Below are 24,821 nucleotides of genomic sequence, written 5' to 3'. Positions count from 1 at the left end.
CATCTCCACCGCTCCCATGTTTTATTTTGTGTTGCCATAAATTAGTCTCTCTGCGTTTCTGCGCTGGGCTAATGCTAATGCGAGGATAATAAAATTCACAAAACTTTTTGGGAGTTTTACGGGGCGTGGTTTGCAATCCGCCCAGCCAATCAGAAATATAGCTATTTTCTCACAAGAGAGCCGTACGAAAGTCCCTGCTCTCTAGCAGCTCTCTAGCAGCTCTCTAGCAGCTCTCTAGCAGCTCTCTAGCAGCTCTCTAGCAGCTCTCTAGCAGCTCTCTAGCAGCTCTCTAGCAGCTCTCTAGCAGCTCTCTAGCAGCTCTCTAGCAGCTCTCTAGCAGCTCTCTAGCAGCTCTCTAGCAGCTCTCTAGCAGGCTCTCTAGCAGCTCTCTAGCAGCTCTCTAGGGACTTTCGTGGGGGTAAAAAGGTTCTCATGAACTAATTTTAGTACCGGCTCTTTTTGGTGTGAACGCGATAAAAGAGGCTAACGTCCACGCTAGCTGCTATATGTTTTGCATTGAGGTGATACTTGAGGCTTGATGTGCTGCGGTGATATGCGAATTCCTTTTTGCATAATTTGCACACAACCGTGCTCTTATCGACGCTTCCATCCGTCCGTTTTTTAAAACAACATTTCCCACTGTTGTTCACTGTGGTTTGTTGTTGTCTGAAGTCATGAACGTTAGTTGGTGCTCCAGTATAATCGGTACGCCTGAAACTCATCCAGTGAGAAACGTTCCGCGGTGCAAAAATAAGTGCGATTAAAATGCGTTAATTTTTTTGCAATTAATTAATCTTAATTAACGCGTTAAAGTCCCGGCCCTACTATATACACTAACGTGCTTTGGTCGAAAGACATATGTGTTACCTGCAAGTCAGAGACCTTTCTGTTTACACCGAGGCACAACTCACCATCCCTTTAAAATCTCTGGTGACATTGAGGCAATATTGCAAATCAATAAGCAAGGCTGCTTAATAGTAATATAGGGTACACAACCTTTTTTAATTAAGTGCCTTTGTTTTCCCAATATTTGACATTTCCATCTGGTTATTTGATCAATAGTATCAATATCGCAGTATAAAATTACCAAGATCATAAGTATTGATTCCTGATAATGACCCCTACACACATGGCAGCTTTTATAATTAGTCCGGAGGTTGTATTAGCATTTGACCAACAGCATTTTTATTATTTTTTCTGAGATCCTACTTAAACATGCTGTGATCACACACTCTGCTGCCTTAATCAATGATGTGTGCCGGACAGTAGTCGATCAATAACACATTACCATGTAATCTGCTTCTCGACATCCATTATAGCTTGGCCCACTGGTCTGCATCATAGATGTAGTGAATGTGCTGCAGGGCAGTGATGCACAGCTACGGGCCGGAGCATGAGAGGAGAGTAATGGCAACCTCAGGAGCTCATAAACTTATATCCTACATACATTGAGGTGGAATTATAGCCAGAGAGCTATTTATTCAGTCGGAGAAATAGAGCTACATGGATAAAGGTCAGATTGCACTCATCCTTCCTCACTTTGGTTTAAGTAGCTCTGAATGGCTGACAGCCATTTGGGTTTGATTGCAGCCACATCGTCAGAAAGAGGAGCGGAAGAGCAGTGCATTCAAAGAGAGGAGCTGGGGAGTGCTGCTGCATCAATACAGCACTGGACAGGAGCCAGGACTTGAGCCAAACCATAGCAGGCACATATCAGACAAAAGACATGCATCACAGACCAGGAGACTCAATAAAGAGGGTCCCTTAAGAGAACGCTTTTTTCTCTTTCTTTGGTCAATTCGTCGATCAGAATGCATCCCTCTTGTCCCATTACAAGTGCACTCATCAGTGATAAACTAACACTTAAATGGCAGGAGGAGGCAGAGCCACCTTGCCAAAGCTCTCAAACAAGAGTGGATAAAGTGGAGAGGACAGGGAGGGTGAGAAAGGGTGGAGTGGAGCTTTTGTTAAAGAGACAAAGAGGATTGGGACGGAGAGAGGAATGAGTCAGATTCTCCTACAGCTGTCGGGGTGTGGACATTCCTGACTGAGGCAGTAGGATCGGCCGTGGCAGAGACGAGGCGGGTGTAGCGTGGTTTAGTTACTGTTTGATTAGCCAAAGAATGTTAGAGTTGGAAATAATGAGCCTAGAAATTATAAATCAGCCTGTGTACTTGCATCATTACCAGCAAACAATCGTGGAAAGCTAACTATTTGACAAAACGTACTCATCCGAGATAGTGTTTTTAAATGTTTTCTCATAAGGGATAGGAGACAGTGTCATTACAGTCTGTAATCATTCAATCTTAATGTCACCATTTGCAGCATGGCTTTGATCCAAAAGCAACTGAATAGGTTCAAAAGACTGAACAGAAGCGTTTCAACAACACATATGTAAGAGAAGGGGAAACAAAGGGATGTTGCAAAAACAGTAAAGAATAGAGGAGATAAGATGAGAGAAGAGGAGAGGAGAGGATGACCCTTGACTGTCTAAACAAAAGATTAATATAAGCTGCCTTTCAAATCAGGCAATCGTTCTCGTCTTTGCTGTGATTAAAAGCCCAAAAAGCTTTTATATGAATTGCTCATGTAGCACTCTTGCAGGACAGGATATGGATAAATGATAGACACTGTACATGTTTTATTGTCACAGTTACAATAAATATACCCATTCGGATCAGGAGCTACACCTGGCCTCTGTTTGATAAAGAAATACAAAGCAAGTCTAAAAATAAGATCACGGAAACCAAAAACTCTGGCTTTAAAATCACTGGAAGACATAAAGTATAATCTACTTCTGTGTGTGTGCTGCAGTCATTTCGGTACGAGTGTGTGCGTACATTATGTGGGTGTAGGTATGTCTGCTATGCATAAATATGTGCATATGTAAGTGTGGGTTAAACTGGATGCGTACGTGCTGCAGGGATTTGTACCTCTCAGTAGCATCAACAATGTGGCCTAATCCTCCTGGAGGCAGAGTGTTTGGAGTGGGATAAGTCCAATTCTCCTGCGTGACTTGAGACCATCTGCACACAACTCAACACGCAACAAAATGTGCAAAGTTGCTACCTAACTTTTTCTTTCTTTCTTACTAAGCGCTTTTTAAATAAAGCTTGTTGTTGGGGCTCATGAGGGAGTGAGAGGTAGGTGTAAAAGAGAGCTGGTTAATATGTCATTTGGCCGTTAGTGATGCAGTGCGTGTGATTGTTCGTATTTGACTGTGTGGCTTCTCTGCAGGAGGGCCAAATGCTTTAGCTCCATGCCATTTATCAAAAAGCTCCGGGTCTCGCAGGGAGCAGTAATTGGAAATTTCAGAGTTCAGGTTATTAAGTGCTAATTAGCAGCATTACATAGCAGTAAGGTGACAGGTGACATCCAGGGCACTCAGAGAGACCCCTCCCCTCCACCCATTACCCGTAAAGAGCTTGAGGAGCATAGTTATCAAGACACTTTCTCTCAAAGCGGTGAATATCCCCGTCATAACCGACTTAGAGCGAGAAGTTAAAAGGTTACCCAGGGCTGCCTGGAGCAATTAATCCTTTCAGCCTTTTCAACTCTGTCAAGCCCCTGCATCGTTTCCATGTGCTGAACTATGCTGTTGTCCTGGAATTACTGAAGAATTAAAAAGCTAAAAGTCACTTCAGCTCAACCACATGAAGGGCAAAGCAGCATGGCTACACTGAGCTAAAATGAACTCGCTACTAAAAGTAAAGTCAAAAAGTAAGGACACTATCACGAAAATACCAAAACTCTGATAGTGTGTATGTGGATCTGAACAGAAGGGGGATTTCAAATATTCAGCTGCCATTTAGAAAGATCTCAGAAGAGCTGTCTGTGGTTTTAACTGTGATCGACAGGACCGACATTTACCGAGTACACCTCAGACTGCAGTCAGCGATCCTCACTGGACAAAACTTTAACCTCAGATAACATTAGCTATGTCAACAACCATATGCCTCAATTTTGGAAGATTTTTGGAGATTGAAAGAGGCAGAGAGATACAAGGATTTGTTGAAGGAGATAGACAAGTGAACAATCCTAACAAATTGTGTTTGTACACAAAAAAATGATCAAATAAACTATTTTCAAGGTTGTTCTTAAGAATGGTATAATTAGGACACACCTTCCAAATAGTGAAAAGTGATGATGAAACATTTCCTGCTGCGATGAGTCAAAATGTCTCCTGTAAAGAAAGGACTATGAAAGAAGTCAACAGAGGGAGGTCTATGTAATAATACAGCACGCAGTGTATGTGTTATATGAAGGGCATTCATCAGTAGGCATCACAGGTAAGACTGCACAGTGAAGCTGCAGGGAGGGGACTTTGAGGTCTGTGTGAGTGTGTGTTTCTGCATGTGTGTGTCCCTCATGGAGGCCAAAGGTCAAAATAAGGTCTGGCTTGTTTTTGCTGAAGCATTCATTAATGTAAGATGGTGCCAAGTCACAACAGGGTGTCCAGTACATCAACTGTGTTTAAATCAGCATCTGTCTTCGTATCGTGGCAGCTGATACTGCAGAGTTGCTTATTTACCCTTCCAATGGGACTTTTGGAAGAAACTATTCAAATCACTAAATGCTGCAGGTTTCTAGAGAGTGACTGTTATTATTTGGTATTGTGAGTGCATGTATGCATCCCGAGGTTCACTGGGGTCGCCAATATTCTGTAGTACCACTTGGGACACGCAACCACTTGTACTGACACACTCATATTTTTTTGTACTCACACAGTCATTTTTACTCCCTCTATTCACCATGCTAACCCCCATTACCCCTCTCTGCTGACAGAGAGCTTTTCCAGTCCAGGCCACAGAAAAGGTTCTCCGTCTGCCTCCCCATTGCTGACAGGCTCAAAGACACCCCTCCCCTCCTCACTCATTCATTTACACTGCACTCCCTCAGGCTGAATCAACACCAATACGTTTTCAATTCAGAAAGCATGACTTTTACTGTGTTTACTCCTGGCGTCGACACTATTCTGGCGTTTTGAAACCCGAAAATGAACTTTTGAAAATGTTGCTAAAACTGTTTTAGTTTGGAATGCAGGTAGAGGTGTTTAGTCTGGAAGGGCAGACATGTGAACTTTTAAAGACAAAGATACCCACGTTTGCTTCCTGATCGGGTCTTATCAGTAACAACATATCCTTCACTTATTCACCAAGGCCCTATCACATGACCTCTAGCCGGAATAAAACAAAAATAAATCAACGTCCCAGTGGTTATGTCAACACGGACAACAAATTAGAGGCATAATATTTTTTTGGAAAGTAGATTGTATAATTGTTGATGTACACCAAAGTAACACATTGTCTGTATTGCCCCCCTACCCAATTTTGAGCTAGTTTTCTGTGTGTTTTGCTCACTTGCAGTGCTCTTTAAAGTTTGTCAGCTTCAATCTGGTGACCCGAGCAGCGAGAAAAATACACTTTACAGTTCCTTAAGAGACAAAAATGGGATCACTGACCACTAGACAGTAATAACATTGCATTGCCGTCTCCAAAAGTCACCAAATATCATAAACTCAGCTCCTAATTCTGAGTATGCAGTTTGCTTAGAAAGCTGTGGATGAGGTTCCTTGACCCCTGGACTACATCTTTTGAAAGTGTTTTCAGAAAAACAAAAGGTGAAAGTTACTTATGGACAATTGTTTATATGGCTTTATTTTTCACTGAACCCTGGAGAGGCAGGTTGTTCCCTTAAGCTGACTGAACGTCTAAATGCAAGCCAGTATTGATCGTCCTTCCTCTGGCCTTTCACACAGCCTTGCTAAGGACACATTAAATGTGTTATAAGCCATTAAGGGCTCCATGCCTCAAATCTCACCTGTCTAACTTAAAATATATTGACATATTACACTCTCACAAACTTTTTATTTTTCAAAATAGCCTCTAGGTATATAGTGATGCCTGGGCGGTGTGTGTGTGTGTGTGTGTGTGTGTGTGTGTGTGTGTGTGTGTGTGTGTGTGTGTGTGTGTGTGTGTGTGTGTGTGTGTGCGCGTGTGTGTGTGTGTGTGTGTGTGTGTGTGTGTGTGTGTGTGTGTGTGTGTGTGTGTGTGTGTGTGTGTGTGTGTGTGTGTGTGTCTTTGCACAGTATACCCTCTCAGTACTGTGCTGAACACTGTGGAGCATGTGTCAGTGTATGGTTGTGTTGGGAACACGCAGATACATTGAATCTGTGTGTGTGTGTGTGTGTGTGTGTGTGTGTGTGTGTGTGTGTGTGTGTGTGTGTGTGTGTGTGTGTGTGTGTGTGTGTGTGCGCGTGCATGTGTGTGTGTGCGCGTGCATGTGTGCATGTGTGCATGTGTGTGTGTACACAGGGAGCAGGCTCGTCCTCTCGCTGCCCCGGGGGCTCAGAGCCCATTTCCTGTTGTGCAGTGTGATAAGTTTCCCTGTCAGATCCTCCCAGCACCACTATATTTCTGATAAGCTCCACTGCTAGTTTTCCCGACCTCTGGCACTGAGATCAATTTGAGATTGATTCAGAATGCCCTGCTGGGCCGAGCTGGAAGATCAATTTGAGATGGATTGTTCACGCCAGGGGGCCAATGACACGCAGTGCAGTGCTCACTTGCTTTCCCTTCTTTGCTTTCTTCACCCCTCACTCTCCGCAACTGTTGTTATTTCTTTCTCTCTCAGCTTTTCTCTCTCTTATCCACTCCTCTCTATTTCAGTTGTTTCAAACATAATGTTGTTGTACTATATTACACCCTGCGTGTATTTTTGCATCAATCCTTATTCATGCCTCCTATTCTCCATCTCCCACCTGCTTCCCTTGCTTTTTTTCCTCCCAGTAGGCAGTAGGGATAGAGATGACTTCATTAGCAGAGGGACCAACGAGTGATAAGCCTGCAGGAATGGAGAGATAACTCATCTAACTTGGTAATGGACATTTCCACAGAACACATGGACATGAACCATCATATACACACCCACCTACAAACACACACACACTGAAATGTAAAAATATTTTCCTCAGTTATGCAGTCCTGGTCATCTTTCCATCGTGCCCTGAGCTATTGGTGTCAGCACCACTGACTCATAACCTTTCTCCACAGAGCATCATGTCTAAAGACTCCATATCACTCTCTCCCTCCTTCCTTTATCCCTTCTCTCTCTATCCACCCATGTCCTTTATTCATGATAAAGCCGTCTCAAAAGCTGTGGCAGTGGCCCTGAAACCATGCACTCTCCTCCCGTCTCTGCACAGTGACCTTTTCTCCGGCAGTACATTCACCTCTGACTGCACTGACCTTTACCCAGAGTAACCCTCTCACAGGAGTAGACTGCAGACAACACATTGTCTGTGCATCCGGGCAGAGAAAAACACCAACAAAGAGTAGAGGGAGAAACCAGATCGAAACATTTAAATGGCAGTGACACCACCGATAAAGTGGAAGGGAAAGGTACAGAGAACGGTTACTGGATTGTTGTTTTTTTAGAAAGGCTCGTCTTAGCGATACACTTTCTTGCAGATGGTCGTCACCCACTTGCTCACTCAGTGTGTGAGGATGCTGGGTTTGGTATGCTCCAAGCAATCCTAACACATTGAAACACAAGTGTTTATAGCTGTTCTAAATGGCTACGCTAGAAGGCAGGGTGAGATGCAAGTAATTGTACAAGTGATAATGGTACACACACTGACAAAAAGACTCTCCTAAAAGGCTTGGTTTTACAAACAAAAAGAGGCAGAAGTAGTTCTAAGAATGAAAAAAATAAAGCTAAGAGACTAGTTTAAATCCTGCCTACTTTCCCACCTCCACACATCTGGTTAGACGCAGTATAAATGGATGCACTGAAGGGATTGTCGGTTTTGGAAATGTTGGAAAAAGGTGTGTACGGGGTTAATTTATAGATGTATGTAATACAACACACATTTTTGCTGTATTGATGGGATTAAGCCAGGGACTTAAACATGTGTCAAGTAAGAGCTTTCATGCTTGTTATACAGTCAATAAGAAGACCTGATTTGATGCATAGTTTTTGACATGGCCAGAACAACATTGCTTCCCCCAATAAAAATACTGACAAGACAGACCTAGAACTCTCTCCACACTTCATTTAACTTAATTTCACAGATGTGCAGACACAAGGAGAATGGTCTTGCTATTTGGGAGGAGAAACTAAATGGTGCGAAATTCATCACTGTAAACTGGAGTGTTTTTCAATATAAAACAAATTAACAAGTTATGCTGCAGTAGGCCATTGATTATCTATATGTATTTTCCCTTGTTTTCCCGATTACTTGATGTTTTGAATATATCAAAAGCAAATATCAAGTAAATGCGGCAATGATTTCTAGCCAAGCCAGTAAACACGGGACAGCTACCCCTTTGTCCTGTAAAGTAATAAATGTGGTATCCCAACGGATGGTTATTGTACCTGAACTGAGTCACACAAACCTGTCCACAGTTCATCTTCATAACCTGACATCCATAATGGGAAATTGGTAAGGGTGGGGGTCGATATAGCACTATGTCAGATCTATTTGACATGTTTTTAGAAGCAACAACATGCTGTATTTTCCCATTAACAAAATGTGAGTTTAATGTCTAAAGCCCTGTGCATTCTCTTTTTCCAAAACAATGTTTATAACTGTAAGGATTTAAAGAGATGATAAAGATGTAGTGCATACAGATTTAGCTGTGGGTGGGTGTGATAACAGCTGGTAGTCACCTGTGTCAGAGTGATGTCACAGAAATATGTACAGCACAAAAAAGGGTGTCGTAAAATAACTTTAACATCGCTTTCTTGACTGCAGATTGCCTATTTGCTCTTTGCTTTTTCACTTGCTGTGGTGTTTTTTTTTTTTACAGATGTCAGCCAGCAGAGCCTCAGGCTAGATACACATCTACAATCTGACAAAATCAGTGACAAGTGTCGCAAGGGGAACAAATGAGATGGAGGACAACGACTAAAATTATACTCAGTGAAAAAAGCTTTTTAGATCTTTCCCTAATACTACTATAACTGCCTCTAAGAAACATTTTAATTCATTAAATGCATTCATTGAAGTTAGAACTTAGTAGAGCACACAAGTCTGATAAGAAACAAACACTGCAATTAGTTCAATGTTATCATAAACCAATAAAAATGATGACCCAAATCACAACAATGACGACCCAGTTGTATCAAACGAGAATTATATTTTTAGTTGCCCTGGCCAACTTTTGTTATTCCTGTCACCCTCTTACCCATCTTTGTAATATCTGCCATCACATAACTCTTTAGGTTGCCCCACGCTGTGTAGCAGAACAGATAGGACATCATCATCACTGCTCCTGCCAGCTGCAGACTTTGAACCCTCCGCTGCCCCCTTTACGACAGATAGGCCCGCTACATCGTTTCCATCATAACTCAAACTCCTCTATGACCAGCCCTTCTGATAATTTAAATAGATGAGAATATTAAATGAGTGAGGGCATTGAGAAAGCAGACAGAAATACCAGAGACCAGATGTTCAGTACGGTCTACCACTCGTGAAGGCCAGTCCCCTCTTCACTGTGATAAAACATTTCAAAATGGAGAAGATGATGAAATGAGCACTGTGCTGGGTTGAGGACGGGATATACATTTCTACAGAGAATGCTGTGACCACAGAGCCACAAGCTAAGGAACAGAGCTAGAGAAACATCAGGATCTTCAATGTGATATTGCTCTGTTTCTTTTAATTGCTTAACCACAGCAGACCTTTGACCTGGTTTACCAATTCAGAGTTAAATTGCACACAAACACACAGACACTTCTGAGGCCCTTCCTCTGGCACCTGAGCCTCCTTATACAGGCCATGACAGTACAGTGAGCTTTTGTAATAGTGCACTGGAGCACACACGCAGCAGTGACATCTGGGTTGTGAAACGTTCACCATTCTCTCAACCCTATTCCTTCTTAAACAGCTGGGACTCAAGCTAGAGGCGACCTGCTGTGAAAGACAGAAAGCATGGACGATTAATGATGATAACCGTTATCATTTCAGGGTTGCTCTGGAGAAAATGGCCTGAGGGGGGAGGACCAAACTTCAACATCTGGGTCTGAAAAGTGAAGCCAATGCAGAAGTGCCATAAACATGGATGTGTTGTAACGGCCAGCCAGAGACACCTATACTGGATGCAAAAACAAGTCTGATTGTATAAAAGTCAATGAGAAAATGACTCTACTTCTTAATGAATATATTCAAAATCACTTGTCTCAAGTTTTCTTAAATTAGGCATGATGTTCATTTTGTAAATGATGAGCCAATTTAGAGTAAAATTGACGATAAAGCAGCATACTCTGCTTCCTTGTGATTGACAGGTCGCTACCTCTGTACTTCAACCACAGCGTGCTTTAAGGGTTATCAAAGTTTATAGCAACGATTGGTCGCCTTATCATGTTTTGTTCAGCGTTACAGGTGTACTCATCTCTAACCATTTGTTAGTACTTCCAAAATGGCTACAGCTCAAATGCCAAACGGCTTCAAAATGGTAGTCCACAAACCAATCGGTGGCACCACAGTGGTAGTTATTTTTTTAGCTAAATAAATCAACATTTCCAACAATATTACAATCCTTTAGCAACATTCAACCCATATAGTGTTTCATGAGCAGATTATATTGCTTTAGTCTTTTAGTCATGAGTTGAAAAGCTTGTTCGAGAAGTAATCTAGGCCATAGGCAGTAGTGTTCGTTGGCCAACTGTGAGAACAGTGGGAGGGGACGGGCACACTGATGCCAGCAGCACAGAGCAGGAATATTGGATTCTGGCCACAAAGAGTTTTGGTGGCTGTGTTGCCATGATTTAGATTTGTGGCTATAGCAGTATTATTCACTGTGAAATGATTATGTAGATTAGCTTGTTTGGTCATTTATTTATCTCTTCCCTTGACTGGAAATCTATGCAATGCTGTTCAGGGTGAGGGATTAACACTTTTTGACTCTGCCTTCCAATATAAATTAAAGCGAAAGCATTTCAATCAGGAGAGACTTCATTTTGTTTAAAGAACATTTATTGACACGTCATATGATAAATGTTAAGTCTTTGGCGATTAGACCCCGATCCTGAAATCGTATATCTAAAGGGGGAAATGCAGCCGTGAGCATATAGGGAACCCCCGGGGGCTAGACACTGGTGATGATGCTGAAGATCTGGATTTTATGAGGAGATGGGATGAAGAGGAGGTGTGATGAGGTCTTGGATTAACTTTCCTGGCACTGGATATGATAAAAGGAGGTGGATGGGGAGGAGGCGGGCAGCAGCATGACAACCTGAAATCACAGCTGACTGCAGGAGAGAGGAGAACCATTTTAAAGTTTGGCTGCAGCACGGTGATTGGCTGCTGGAGAATGAGGTGAATGTAATTGGTTAAAGACCACGCCCGTAATGAGCTGATTATAAGCAGCTGCGGACTGAATGTATACCAGTCTTGCTGAAATAACTTGCGCTGAGCTTCATTTGGATCACTTTTTATGTTTGCAGTTTCACAACTTGTGTAAATGAATGGCTTTAGCCATGTTAGCAGCGTAGGAAGTCGAACTGTCGGCCACTTTAGTCCAGACGAATATGTAATGGATTGCAATTCAATTGTGTACACACATTCATGGCGCCCAGGTGATAAATCTAACCAACCCTTCTTTTTTTTTCCTCTATAAAGTTGTTTGTGTTTTTCTTTTTATTCGTGTTTTTCTATTGAAATGTTGGCCATTCATGTGTCTACACAAAATGATGTTGCCCTCAGGTTAATAGGTAAAACATTTTGTGACCCTTCTGATATTTCATCTATTGCTATAATGAGGTTAAAATATGTTTAGCAAAGATGTGCATGCATGTATCATGTGAGACTAAGATGGTGATAGTTGGTCTACAAACATTATAGGCTACCTGTTAACATCAGCATGTAAGCAGTTTCATTATGAGCATGATTCATTAGCATTTAGCTAAATGCACCAGGATGTAATATACAGCTTCACAGAGCTGCTAAAATGGCCGCACACTCACAGTCTTGTTCTGTGTCTATGAGACTGGACAGGTTCTCACATTAAATCAACTGGATGTGTCCATAGACCTAAAACAACCACTGAGAGTCAAATTTAGTTCCATGTAATCTCAGGCTATATCAGGCTGCTACCTCAGGTGTGCCCCATTTGCGGTTAGTCATTGCGTGTGCTTGTTGTATGTATGACTAACCTCATTAATGCATGGCCGCATGCTGAATAATTACATGGTGGAATGGGCAAATAACGTTTGGGGGTTTAAGGTCTAGGCAGAGACGGTCGGAGGGAGCACAGGCAGAGAGCTGGATTAACTGTGTTGGGGATATAATATCTAATGCCCTACATTGCAATATATATACACCTGTATACCTTATGCTATAATGAGACAAGCAAAGGGCCAGGGAACTTTCGGGAATGAATAAATATCAGTATTTACAGTGGAGCTGGAAATGTTTGTGTTAGGGTGCGTGAGAGGTACATTTTTTTAATTCATTTATTTTAAGCTCCAACCACCGGAATTCGTTATACTAGTCAAAAAAACTCTCCTGGAGAATTCTATTCAAATTCCAAGAACATTTACCCTTCCCTCATCAACCTTGAACTTTAGCCTCACATAGGGTGGTCCTTCAAATTGAAAGTCGGAAAGTCTAAGCTCCAACCCCCAGAATGCATTCTATTAGTCAAGAAAACTCTCCAGGTGAATTGTTTCAATAGAATGAATTCTGGGGGTTGGAGCTTAGACTTTCCGACTTTCAATTTTAAGGAGTGTGTGTCACAGTTATACAGAATAATAAAGCAATTGTTGATTTGGCATCAATATTATCACATCTGTTAATATTAAATTCCTATTTTTGTTTGCACTGCTAACCTATTTTGTATTCTGGTGCCCGGTCACGCACAGCATTTTAATATTATTTATTATGCTTACCCCAGTTGCTTTAATGATAGCATATCTCCTCTCCACATCTACTGTACATTGTCAGCAAATCGGCTTTTGTCCCTCTTTTGGTAAAGCTATTCAAATTGTATTCATTTAATTTCTACACCGGTGGAAGCAGAACCCAAAAAAACCTGTTTTCAGGAGCCCAATGAGTATTAACAATTGCAATGTTGGTGTCTTCGTTCTCGTTTTTTAAGGACCTTGCTTATCGTTTTCAGGTCTCTTGCTTTATGGTCGACAATGTGTGGGCTTTCAGAGGAAATGGAGACAAAAAAACCTGAATACTCTGTACTTTATCCTCATTAGAAGACCTCAAGCACACAAATCTGCAGCCAGAGAAGAGATGTGGTTCAAGGAGAGAGTTGGAGGTAAGAGTAATGAAGGCATAATTGAATTTACACAAGCCCACACACTGTCGCCTCTCCCACTGCCCTCCATTCCCTTCACCAGCTATCTGAGCACACAGTTAATGCAAGTGTAGCTCCCCGGCGCTGTATTGAATTGCCAGCAATACACAGTAATCAGCTCCAGTCATATGTGTGCACTACATCAACAGAGAGATTAAAACATTGACGGATGGAGACAGCACCTCTGGCTAAAATCAATAGATGCTTACATACACAGCTGGTATGAAGCTAATAACGAATAATGCTACATTGATCGCCACGCTGAGGTGCAGTCCTTGACTTACAGATAAAGGGCTGCAGCAAATAATAGAGTGCATGATTACCTCAGTGTGTGGTGGCAGGGGTGTGTGTTTGTGTGTGTGTTACTCACCCATAAGTGGTGTTGCTGGCTCTCTTACTGGCTGCCCTGGAGCGGCTGGACTTCAACTCTCCACTCATGCTTATGTCTGCATGGAAGAGAAAGCAATTAACTTTGTACTGATACAGCAAAGACCATCAAAACACAATATAGCAGGGGTACAACACATAGAGAATTAATTCAGATGACTAACTAACCTATAAACCCTTCACATTGTCTGCTCATGTATATCCAACACCCGAGTTTGCTCTTTATTTGAACAAAATGAACCTAAACGGTTGTGTTTGCTGTCAACATTTGACATCATAATGACTAAAGGGCCGGCTAAGAACGACAGTGGCTGTTTTTCACATACAGTACATCTATCATCCATCACTCATTGTTAATAGCTCCTGCCACTCCGAGCCAGCTGTTCACCTCAATTATTGTCCCCCATCTGCAAGTCTACATCAGAACCCTATTGCAGCTTTAGTTCGTCTAAAAACGTCAAACCCCATATCTCTTTGTCTGCGTAGGTCTCTCCTGCAAAAACCTCTGTCTAAATGCGGAAATACTGTATTTATTTATATATATTGAGCCTTATGTGCATGCTTAACAAAACCACAACATTACAATAATACAATGACCAACAACACAAAGAAAATATACCAAAACATCAAACATTGCACAGTAAAAGATGGTAGCTAAATTATTGAAATATGTTTTTAAGACTTAAGGTTAGAGAATGGCAATATAAAAACAAATGTTTTAATATTTAGTTAAAAGAGGTATTTACAGACGCCTTCAGCTTTTCTGGCAGGCTAATCTAGAGGCGATGATCGCAGGCACCGAGATCTGCCTCCCCGTATGTCTTTGTTTTTACCCTGGGAATAATTAGAAGGCCAGTGCCACTGACCACAAGCCGTGTTGATTACAGGATATGCCAACAGCTCACTGCTCACGGTGGTCGTGCCTCAGTAGAAAATTACAAAGGTGAGTGGAAAAGTGAAAAAAAAAGTAAAAAGAGGCGAGATGAGGAGGCCGGTCGGACATGGACAGATGGGTGGTGAATGGACTGTGACTGGGCCAGCTGCACATACACTCACACAGCGTGACTGTCAAATGGCTGGAAGCTACAATTAATTAAGTATGGGTTAGAATGTGTGGAAATAAATGTAGACACGTGTATGCACCTTTAATCCCTCACAGCAGAGATAGTTTTCTGACAGTTTTAGTCAAACAGTGACCTGCTGGATGGCTTCTCTGCAGCCAACTCTGCTGGTGAGGAGCTGGCCCTGCTGCTCACACTTTAAATCATCAATGCCTGAGCTGTGCAAGCATGCACACGTTTATATATACAGTCTATGGTGCACACCAAGAACACTACTACTGTGATACTGTGACATCTGAGGAATATAAACAAATGCAAAATAAAGACATGATATATGCCTAAAACACATTAAAGTGTCGATATTTATGGGCAGTAATACTGGCATATCAAAATAAGTAACAATTGTATTTTAACCATTTCAGAAAGTTGCAATGCAGACCATAAAATGCCTCAATGTACTATATGGCTTACTATTACAAATAATACTGTAAAAATCACTGATAATGTTTCATATCTGGCCAACTGCACTAGATAAGCCAAGCTTTTCATGCACCATTGTAATATTTCCTGTGACAGTATACCTCCTCCACTATGATGATAACACTTGTACACTGAAGAAAAATAATGTGTTACAGAAACAAAACTTTAAAAACACACTGGACAGGTCCTCATTTCCACCATTTGGGGCTGAAATGATTATACGGCAGAAGGAAACAAAACTGAGTTTTATAATGTGTTGCTGAGAAACATGAGGACTGTATGATTGACTGCACGAAGAAGCCATTACACAGGAAGAGGGGAGGAAGCCGCTGAGCACAGTGGTCTCGCTCTGCGGGAGCAAAACCTCAGGAGGTAATCAAGCTGGTATTTGGTAAACAAAATCCTGTGTGCCACAATCAGCCTCTCCAGCAAAGACTCACACAGCACCGACGCACTCACCTGAACAACATATAAGCCTATATTTGGGTTACATTTACAAATTACAGCCTTTACATTGAAAATGATTTGCTGTTCGTATTTTAAAAACAGATTAAATGTTTTAATTGAAATAATAGCACATCGATTTGTGTATTTTGCTACTAAAAAACACAGTTTAGGTTGTTCGAGTAAAGTGTTAAAGATATCTGCTCTTTTGTTTCTCATATGTGTTTTTCTTTATTATTCTTATAACTCCATTTCATTATCATTTTAACCTTATTAGAATTAGGTGGGGGAGGAACATTTGACATTAACAAAAAAGTAAAATCAAACAAATCAATGTTGTTAAACAGCATTTTACAAACATTACATACCGTAGTATTTAGAGAACAAATTCCAGCTTTTGGGAAGATTGTTTTTGGATACATTAAAAGACACTTTTCTTTAATACATTGTATATCAAACAATGCCTGTACGCTGAAAGTATAATTATCATGGGTGGCATTTCAGAATAACATGGCATGGAAAGTGTTTATTCTCACTAAAGGTCAACTGAATCAGGAACAAGCCCAGGAGAGTCCTGAACCGGATCATACAGAAATCAAACAGGTATGGCATACTAGTCAGCATGTTTATAAAATAGGAGCAAAGGGCACCAGAGGACACATCAAGGTCACACATGAACAGCCACAATGAAAGCTTCAGCCTCCGCTTCAACGGATGTGCGGCTCAGTGCCAGACTGTCACTTCATACCGAGGCAGAGTGAGACCACACTACCTGGAAACAAAATGACACGGTAACATCTTGAAAATGTTTTTAGTTTTTTTCAAAATTGTTCTGAATCTCCAGAGGAGCAGGAGACTGGACAACCTTTGAAGACCACAGTCAGTCAGCACCCACCCTGCCGCTGAAGTGTCCTTGAACTATTACTGTTATGTATTCTTCTCTGAGTCATGTATGCCACAGTAAATCTCAAGAGCAAACATTTATACAAATACTTTGCTCAAACATTTTAATGGGGTTAATTCTTGTACAAACTGTTTTTGGCAAGCAGCCTCATATTTTTTGCAAATATGTACACACACACACACACACACACACACACACACACACACACACACACACACACACACACACACGACTAGTGTTATTTATTTTTTTCAAAATGTCCCTCCTTATGACATTAAGAAAAAACAAAACATAATTTCACCTGAAACCTGCACATACACACACAAAGAAAATGGTGATTCTCATAGGAAGATAATTATAAACTACTGCATGTTCTTTTAATCTGTACACTTTGAAGTCACTGATGTGTGGGAGATGGGATAATAACACCATCAGATAAAAACATCGCTCAATTTTCTATCTTCTCTAATCATTGCCATCCTTCCAATTTTCCAATTTTTCATGAACCGCATCCTTAATTTTTAAAGATTCTTTCAGTTAATCTCTTAAATCACACAACTGATTTCAGAGCAGAACACAAACACACGAGTGCGGATGACTGACACAAATGTTTTCAGAGGCGTCTCAATCTATGTAAAACATATGTTTGTAACGCTGCTCATACTAATGTCAAACATTCCACCATAAATAAGTACTAATTTCACTGGCATTGGCATAAAACAATTTCATACCGAGGGGAAAAATTAAGTTGCTTGTTTCTTTTCTGATTTGCATTAAAAAACAAACAGATATTTGCCTTTATTTCTGCCAGTTTTATCACTGTTACCGATTAAAAATATTGCCTGATCCGTTTGAATATCTTAGCTCAGAATACAGCTGGCAAGATGAAACACTATTTGCAATAAAGCAACAAAAAGAGTACTTCATATATATTTCCACCTGAGTTTATTCCATTGTTCAAATATGTGAAAGGCTGTTGTCAATGAATAAAATAATCTGTATGGGATGCTGTCAGACTTTCTATTTACATCCTCCAAAGCATTTGACTGATATTTGAAAAATAAGGCCCCAATATCCCCTTACCCCTAATTTTCACTTGAATAGGACAGCTTGTAGCCCTCACTTGCCTCAAAGTTTAATATTCAGGCCACAGTCTTGTACCATTCATTCATATGAAGAGAGGGTAGTTTGTCATACAAGGATGCAAAAGCCAAGCATGCATGCTTCTTGTTGAAAAGCTTCACACTCCGTCATCCTTTCCATTTCCTGCACTGCAAGTGACCTCAGGTCAGACTTAGAGCCAAGTGGCAACCATGAGAGTTACTGCTCTCAGGGCTAAATGCAGAGTAATCACATCACTTTCAATAGAAGACACACAGATAAATAGGCCAGGGCATATGGAAAACATAGTGTAGTGTGATGTGATGCACATGTTGAGATCAGAGGTGGAAGCCAGAAAGAAAATGTTACACGCAAAAAAGGAGGTGAATGAAAGCTCCTGCTTTATGTGATCAGAGACCCTGAGAATACAGTTTCTCAAATCACGGCAAACAACAAAGACTGCCTATGAGTTGCACTTTTATTGAAGAGTCTTTAAGCCTGTATTAGCTATCTAAATACTTCACTTCCCCGACAGACCAGTCCAGTTTCGGAACCAGTGTGGACGTTTTTAGGAAATGTAGCAGCTCAAATGATTAATTGTTCTCTAAAAAAGAAGATGCACTATTTTTGAATGCTGAATAAAAAGCACTTAAGAGTCCACCATTTAACACAATTATGACTTCTGACATTTTTGTTTCATGAGCTTTATGCCCTAGAGCTACTGCTGACCTTGCCCATGTGAGAGAAAGGTTGATTTGATCACATGTACCTGCACAGTTTTGGTCAAATTGTCTAAAACACCTCTTATTGCATCACAATGTTTACGTCTCAACATCAAACATCCCACACACTCTTTTCAAAACCACCCTCTGATTAGATCAATGTGTGGGTACAGAGAAAGCCAGTGAAGTAAGCTCTGAGGCAGAAGTAAAAAAAAACGGAACCTGGGATTCAGATTAGCAAACACCAGCTGATTTTATAAACAGATGGAAATTAAGATGGGAGGGGAGGACAACGAATGAGAGGCAGAGAGGAATATGTTGTCTTTTAGAAGCACAGTGCTGCATGCAAACATCCACTAACACTTGCACAAATACAGAAATGAGGATAACCCCCGTATACTCACATCTCCGGCTGAACAGGGTCATATCAGGGACACAAAACAACCAGGAAACAGAGAAGACAGGCTTTCTCTGCTTCTCTTTAGCAACTCTCCCTTACGTCCTCACTCTTGCTTTGTGTCAGTCAGTGTGTCTGTGTGTGTGTTCTGGCTGCCTGCTGTGATACTACTGAGTCAGTGACAAACCAGCTAAAGAAGAACCAATGGGATGTACCAAATGGTTTCCTATGGCAGGGGTGGACAGGGGTGCACCGGGCTGTGCCATTAGCAGGAGAACTGGCAGGAGGATTGGATGAGTGTGCAGCTGGTTTCCCCTCAGCAACAGGAGCTTGGCTGGAGCTCAGGGTTTACAGATTCCAACCAGGCAGGAGGCAATAGGAAGCTGCCGGAGTGTGTGTGTGTGTGTGTGTGTGTGTGTGTGTGTGTGTGTGTGTGTGTGTGTGTGTGTGTGTGTGTGTGTGTGTGTGTGGTGTGTGTGTGTGTGTGTGTGTGTGTGTGTGTGTGTGTGTGTGTGTGTGTGTGTGTGTGTGTGTGTGTGTGTGTGTGTGTGTGTGTGTGTGTGTGTGTGTGTGTGTTAATAAACATGACAAAGAGAAGGAACCTGAAGACAAAGCTATGCACTTAACCTTCACTGTGTTCAGAATACACTCATATAAGTGAACACACATTTGGTGAAATGGAGGAATAAATTGATTTGCAGTGTTTTTAGAGGACCATTTGGATTTGAATTTTTGGAAATAAAGGCATACACACTGAGTACATTAGCACACATCCAATGTGATTATGTAAAACAGGAGGAAAAGGGATTATCGCCAAGTACAACAATCGCTGTCTCCCTGCAGGAAATCTGCTGAACTAATAAGCAATTATGAGTTGAAAATACTCAGACAAACTTAATCTCCCAGTTAAACCTCAACCATGAGCTACATGTAAACCAATTCATGCTTTTAATACATCTCCAGCAGTATCATTTTAACAACATATGGCAAGGTTATTTCCATCACTGATAGTGTGATAATATGAATACCATACCTGAAAACACAGCAGCTGAATCACTTTAAACATATTGCAAAGTGTGCATGCTGTCTAATCATTGTTCCACTTTTGAGAGAATACACCTGAGGGTATTTAATCTTTCGGGGCTCCTGAGGAGAGGCTTTCATATAGGTTTAATTGGCTTCCTTAGCAACCAGCACAGAGTAAGACTGGCTGTAAGCCAAACTTCAATCTTGGTCAACTCTAAAATGATTATTACCTCTTTTCACACTACACTTAACCCAGGAGCAATTGCATTATTAAACTGTTAACCCTTGGATAACTGTGCTGTCGGTCTTGTAACAAGGAGCTAAATTAGCCCATGGGCCATTGATCTATGAGTTGCAATAACACTGTGTCAGAAAAATATATCATGGTAAGGGTACGATTTCTGTTTCATCATAAAATGAAAAGACATAAGGGATCTTAGTGCTGGTGATTCAGCAATTGTTTTTAAATATGCTGTTATATGTGTTACCATGTCAGTCAAAACCAAATCAAAAATAGTTTAACCCATATTAACACAACGCTATAAGTGCATAATGAAAACATGACATGTTTGCAAAAAGATGAATTATTGTTGCTTATCAAAGACACAGGTTACAGAGGATGTTTGGGTGGTGATATTGATAAGATATGTAATGCCAGGAACAAGATCATGAACACAACATTTTTTTTTAGCGCTTTTTTAGCAGAACTACAATTTCACAAAATGTGTCTTCCCAACAGTTAACATATTCTTAATGTGAATATCTTACTTCAATAGCCAACTGTAGGCCTACTTATAAAATGTTCTTGTGTAGGGTTAAAACCATAGACTGTATATATAAATGTATGCAAAAACTTTAAGACCTAATATAAATAAAAGGGTCGTGTTAGAAAACAATTCACTCACAGATCCATAATCATGAAGGTGGAATCTAACTATATCGATAATAAAAATGTATGGAGCCAGGGGTAGAAACATGTTTTTTTTTCTGCTGTAAAATTGGGCATTTTAACATGGGGGTCTATGGAAATTGCTCCTTTCTGCAGCCATCGCCTATCGGCCAATATATGAACTGCAGTGTGTGGCACTTCCGTATTGGCGTCCCGGCTCTTCCCCGGAGTTTGCCGCTTGGTTAAAACCTATAGTTTGGTCCAGATCAACATTCGTTTTTTTCACGTTTTTATGCGTTTTCTCAAGACTGTAAAAAGGAGTCCCTCTGCCAACATTATTAAGTCCAGTGATTTTGTTTTGAAAGAGTAACGCCGGAAGAAGAAGTGGCAGGTGTGTTTTTCCAGCGGAAAGAGCTTGTTGCGTGTCTTGTTTGTTTTGCACCTGGCTGATAAGGGTTTGTCAATATTTCATTTAATATTGTGATTAATATTAGCTGGCATCATCTTTGTGTAAACTAGCAAGGATGCTAATATATTGAGCTAGGATTGCTCAATATGCCAACTAGGATATAGCTACATTAACATGCTAACAAAAAATTAGCACTCATGACTTTGCTACATTTGTAAACAAATGCTGTACGCCTTCAATAGATGTGTGTATTGCAGATACAGAACTGCCTCTATGGGGTTGACTGAGATGGTGGGAGCTGTTTGTTTATTTGCGAACAACATTCACTTTTTAAATGATTGATTTTCCTTTTTGTGATAATAAATGCTCTTATTTTCTTTTCTCTTTTAAAAAAAAAGAGAAAAGAAAATAAGAGCATTACCCCTTAGTGTGATTATTACGCCATGTTTCCAGCTGGAGAAAAAGACCATCATTTCTTGGGAACACTACATCAGGTACTACATTTATTTGAAAGCTTTAGTTACAAGTAACTTTGCACAATCAAATTATTCATACCAAATGTAAATCATCTTATACATGTTGATATATTTTGTATACATTTGTCTCAGGGGACTTTACAATCTGTACAGAATACAACAACCTCTGTCCTTAGAACCAGAAAAACTCCCAAAGAAACCCCACAGGTACTGGGGAAACATCTGGGGACGTTTTTTTGTAACAAACATATTGAGTACATGAGAGTATACAGGTACAGAGCCTCAAGTGGCCAACTGCAACATTAGTGATGCTTACACATTATTGCATTGCCTATTGAATATATTATTCAGAAATTGGTCAATCTGCCTACATTTGGTTGATTAAATATTTGTTTCGCTAGCCACTATTTCTGGACTGTTTTATTCCGTATATACAGTTGTTAAAGATCTTAGTAGTTCAGATGGAAATCATTCTCAATAAGATTAGTTTGAGTCATAGTTGATCAAATGTTTTTGGCCACACTGCAACACATGTGCTACAGTTATGTGAGCATATTGCTGAAATTACAGCACAGCCCAGCACTGCTCTTGGCAGCTTGTTAAGCACACAGGAAATCGGGAACATGTACAGACAGTTCTCTCTATATATATATATATATATATATATTATATATATACAGGAACACACCACGAACATAAATAAACATACTATGTGTACGATTCCAGACAATGCAAGCATGGTTTCTACTCTTACTTTATTTCTTTATGGCTTTGACTTTATACCGTCTTTCCAGATAGGTGCATTTGGGTTCACTGTGAGATATTAGAGGAATTAAAAAGAGAAACAGCAGAGAGGTGAGGGGGGAGAAAGGGTGAGTCGGGAGGGAACAGGTTAGTGGAGCAGAACTCAGCTTGATGCAGCCCAGCTGACTGACTCACCTAGAAATAAAAAAGGGCTGGGGGTGGATGGCTGATGAGAAGAGAGAGAAAGTTATCCTGCAGGATGAGGAAATGGTTAAAACAAGTTTGAAAGGGAAAATACAAACATGGAAACAATGTCACATGCTTAGCTATTAATGGAAAATAAAATAAGATTTCTTCTAGCAGAAAAAGTGAAGAACAGATACATAGATTAAAAAACATTAAGGTTGAAGCTTGCTTCTTAGAAAGTCCTCGTTCTAATAGCTTATCCTTAAGAAGTGTATTGAACTACACCTATGCTTTTACATTTAACCTATAGGTTATTAGCCTGCAGAAAGAGGTTTGTTTTAGCTTATGTATTCAAGCTGTGCTTAGCCAACCGACAAATTGACAACATCGCAAAAAATAAAGGCTCTGGGCAATGTAGTGTTGATGAACTCTCATGAGGAGGCACACAGCCATGTTGAGGTTCAGCAGTGAGCTTCTAATCACTAAAAACAATTGGGATACAAGCCCTACCAAAAATGTTTGTACAAGTGTAAAGAATACATGGTGCACTTTTACTTGAATCTGGAGTCAGTACTAGATGAATAACTGAGATCCTTACACCGTTTTTCTCTTGCACTGAAACCATTAACTGCTGCAGCATCTTGGAGCAGAGTCATTTAAAACCAAAGTCACAGTTTGATTCTCATAAATATTGAAATGCTTCTCGGTTGAAAAAAGAAGAAAAGAAAATGTAAAAACTTTAGAGCTTAGTATGAGCATCTCACACATGTTTTATTATTACATGCGTGCAATAGCCAAGGACGAAGCATTGTGTTTTCAGGTTGTCAGTCTCATTCTCAGGAACGCAATTTCTCTGGAAGACCTTGAGGGAATTTTTTCACATTTGGCACAAACTTCCACTAGGACTCAAGGATGGACTGATTTTAATTTGGTGTTAGGATTACAGCAGAATATAAATGGTGCTCACTGTGGCATTCAGAACCACACTGAATTGTAAATGAAGACTAAGGAATACTGTCTTCTTGCTTCTCGACGTGCTTTAATAACCATTAACATGCTTGCTATTTTATGCTAGTGTATTTATTCATATTTCTATATTAATTGTATTTATTTTTTAACCTTTTGGTGTCAGCTGTAGCAGCTCCAGGCTCTGTATCCAGTATGTTCAGATACAGCGTCTGCAAATTCAGGTTGTGAAAAAAGCATTGTCTAAAGGTGTTGCGTTAGGGACTAGAAAGAGAGTATTAATCAGGATCACTGCATTTTTTCTAAAGGACACGCCTAACACTAATCTAAGACTGCTTCTTGTGTTGTGTTCAAAAACAGTAGACTTGGCCTATGAGTTAGCCTTAACATGATGTTAGCTGTCGTCTAATGGTGATAGAAGTGTAGGCCTATGCTTTGTTGATAGAAGATGAGGACTGTTTGATGTGTTTGGTGGCTCGGGTGGCATGCTAGTTAGCTTAACATGGTGTTTGATTAATTGTCACCTATCAGATCGCAGAGTAGATTTAAGATGGTACAGCCTGATACACACCAGGGCTGTTAGGGGCCAAAGGAATGGTCACCGTCGTCTTGACATATTTTACTGTGTATTAAAAAACATTGTATACGCAAATCCGGGGAAGTATCTGGGAGTAAACAAGTAGCCATTACAAGGGGTGGTGTCTCGCTACAAAACCTAGTGTTTGAATGACAAAACGCACATCTGATCATCTGATTAGTCAATATATAACCTTAAATGCTAAGTGACAGTAAAGCTATATGAATCACAAAAAAAACATCAATGATTGGTTCTTGTTCAAACTCAACGTGGTCAGTTTATGAGACGACTTGGAGCCAACACACCCTCTCCTCCTGATTAGCAACTCTGATTATTCCCACCCAGACAGACGGAGCAGAGCAGCGTCACCCAATGAGAATCTGTGTTCATCGAGGAATTGCTGTATCTTGACATGATCATCTTCTTTTTAAATGCACCACTGCGCTCTTTCCCCCCACCATAGAGCACTGCCGACAGCTCATACATTATCATCAAGTGCCTTTTCTCTTTCCTTCCCCTTCTCTCTCCGTGTCACACCCACTGACTCCCCCTCACACCGTCCTCCCGTGTCGCTCTCTCTTGCTGGAGTGTCGTGGTGTGAAAACCTCATTATGTTCTGCTACTGGACCTGCAAACTAAATTGGACAGAGAGCTATAGTGCGGGTCCGAGCCAGTGTGTTTTGGTGTGAGTGTGGATGCAAACGCATGCATGCCTGTTTGTTTGTGTGTGTGCAGTCACCTG

At 40.7% G+C, this 24,821-nt stretch overlaps 1 protein-coding gene across 1 annotated transcript in view; it reads right to left on the bottom strand.

Annotated features, from left to right (window-relative positions):
• Positions 1 to 18,968, bottom strand: part of LOC117533273 (heterogeneous nuclear ribonucleoprotein C-like) — a 35,292-nt gene extending 16,324 nt beyond the window's left edge. The window contains exons 1-2 of the mRNA XM_034196918.1: positions 18,814 to 18,968; positions 13,681 to 13,756 (exon numbers count right to left, since the gene is read on the bottom strand). Coding sequence (XP_034052809.1) covers positions 13,681 to 13,756; positions 18,814 to 18,835 — 98 coding nt within the window. The 5' untranslated portion in view covers positions 18,836 to 18,968. The remainder of the gene's footprint in view (positions 1 to 13,680; positions 13,757 to 18,813) is intronic.
• Positions 18,969 to 24,821: the final 5,853 nt, after the last annotated feature.

This window comes from Gymnodraco acuticeps, unplaced genomic scaffold (genome assembly GCF_902827175.1).
Source record: "Gymnodraco acuticeps unplaced genomic scaffold, fGymAcu1.1, whole genome shotgun sequence".
Lineage (NCBI taxonomy): Eukaryota > Metazoa > Chordata > Actinopteri > Perciformes > Bathydraconidae > Gymnodraco > Gymnodraco acuticeps.
The sequence above is the reverse complement of the archived record's forward strand: the minus strand, read 5'-3'. Positions and strand labels throughout refer to the sequence as shown.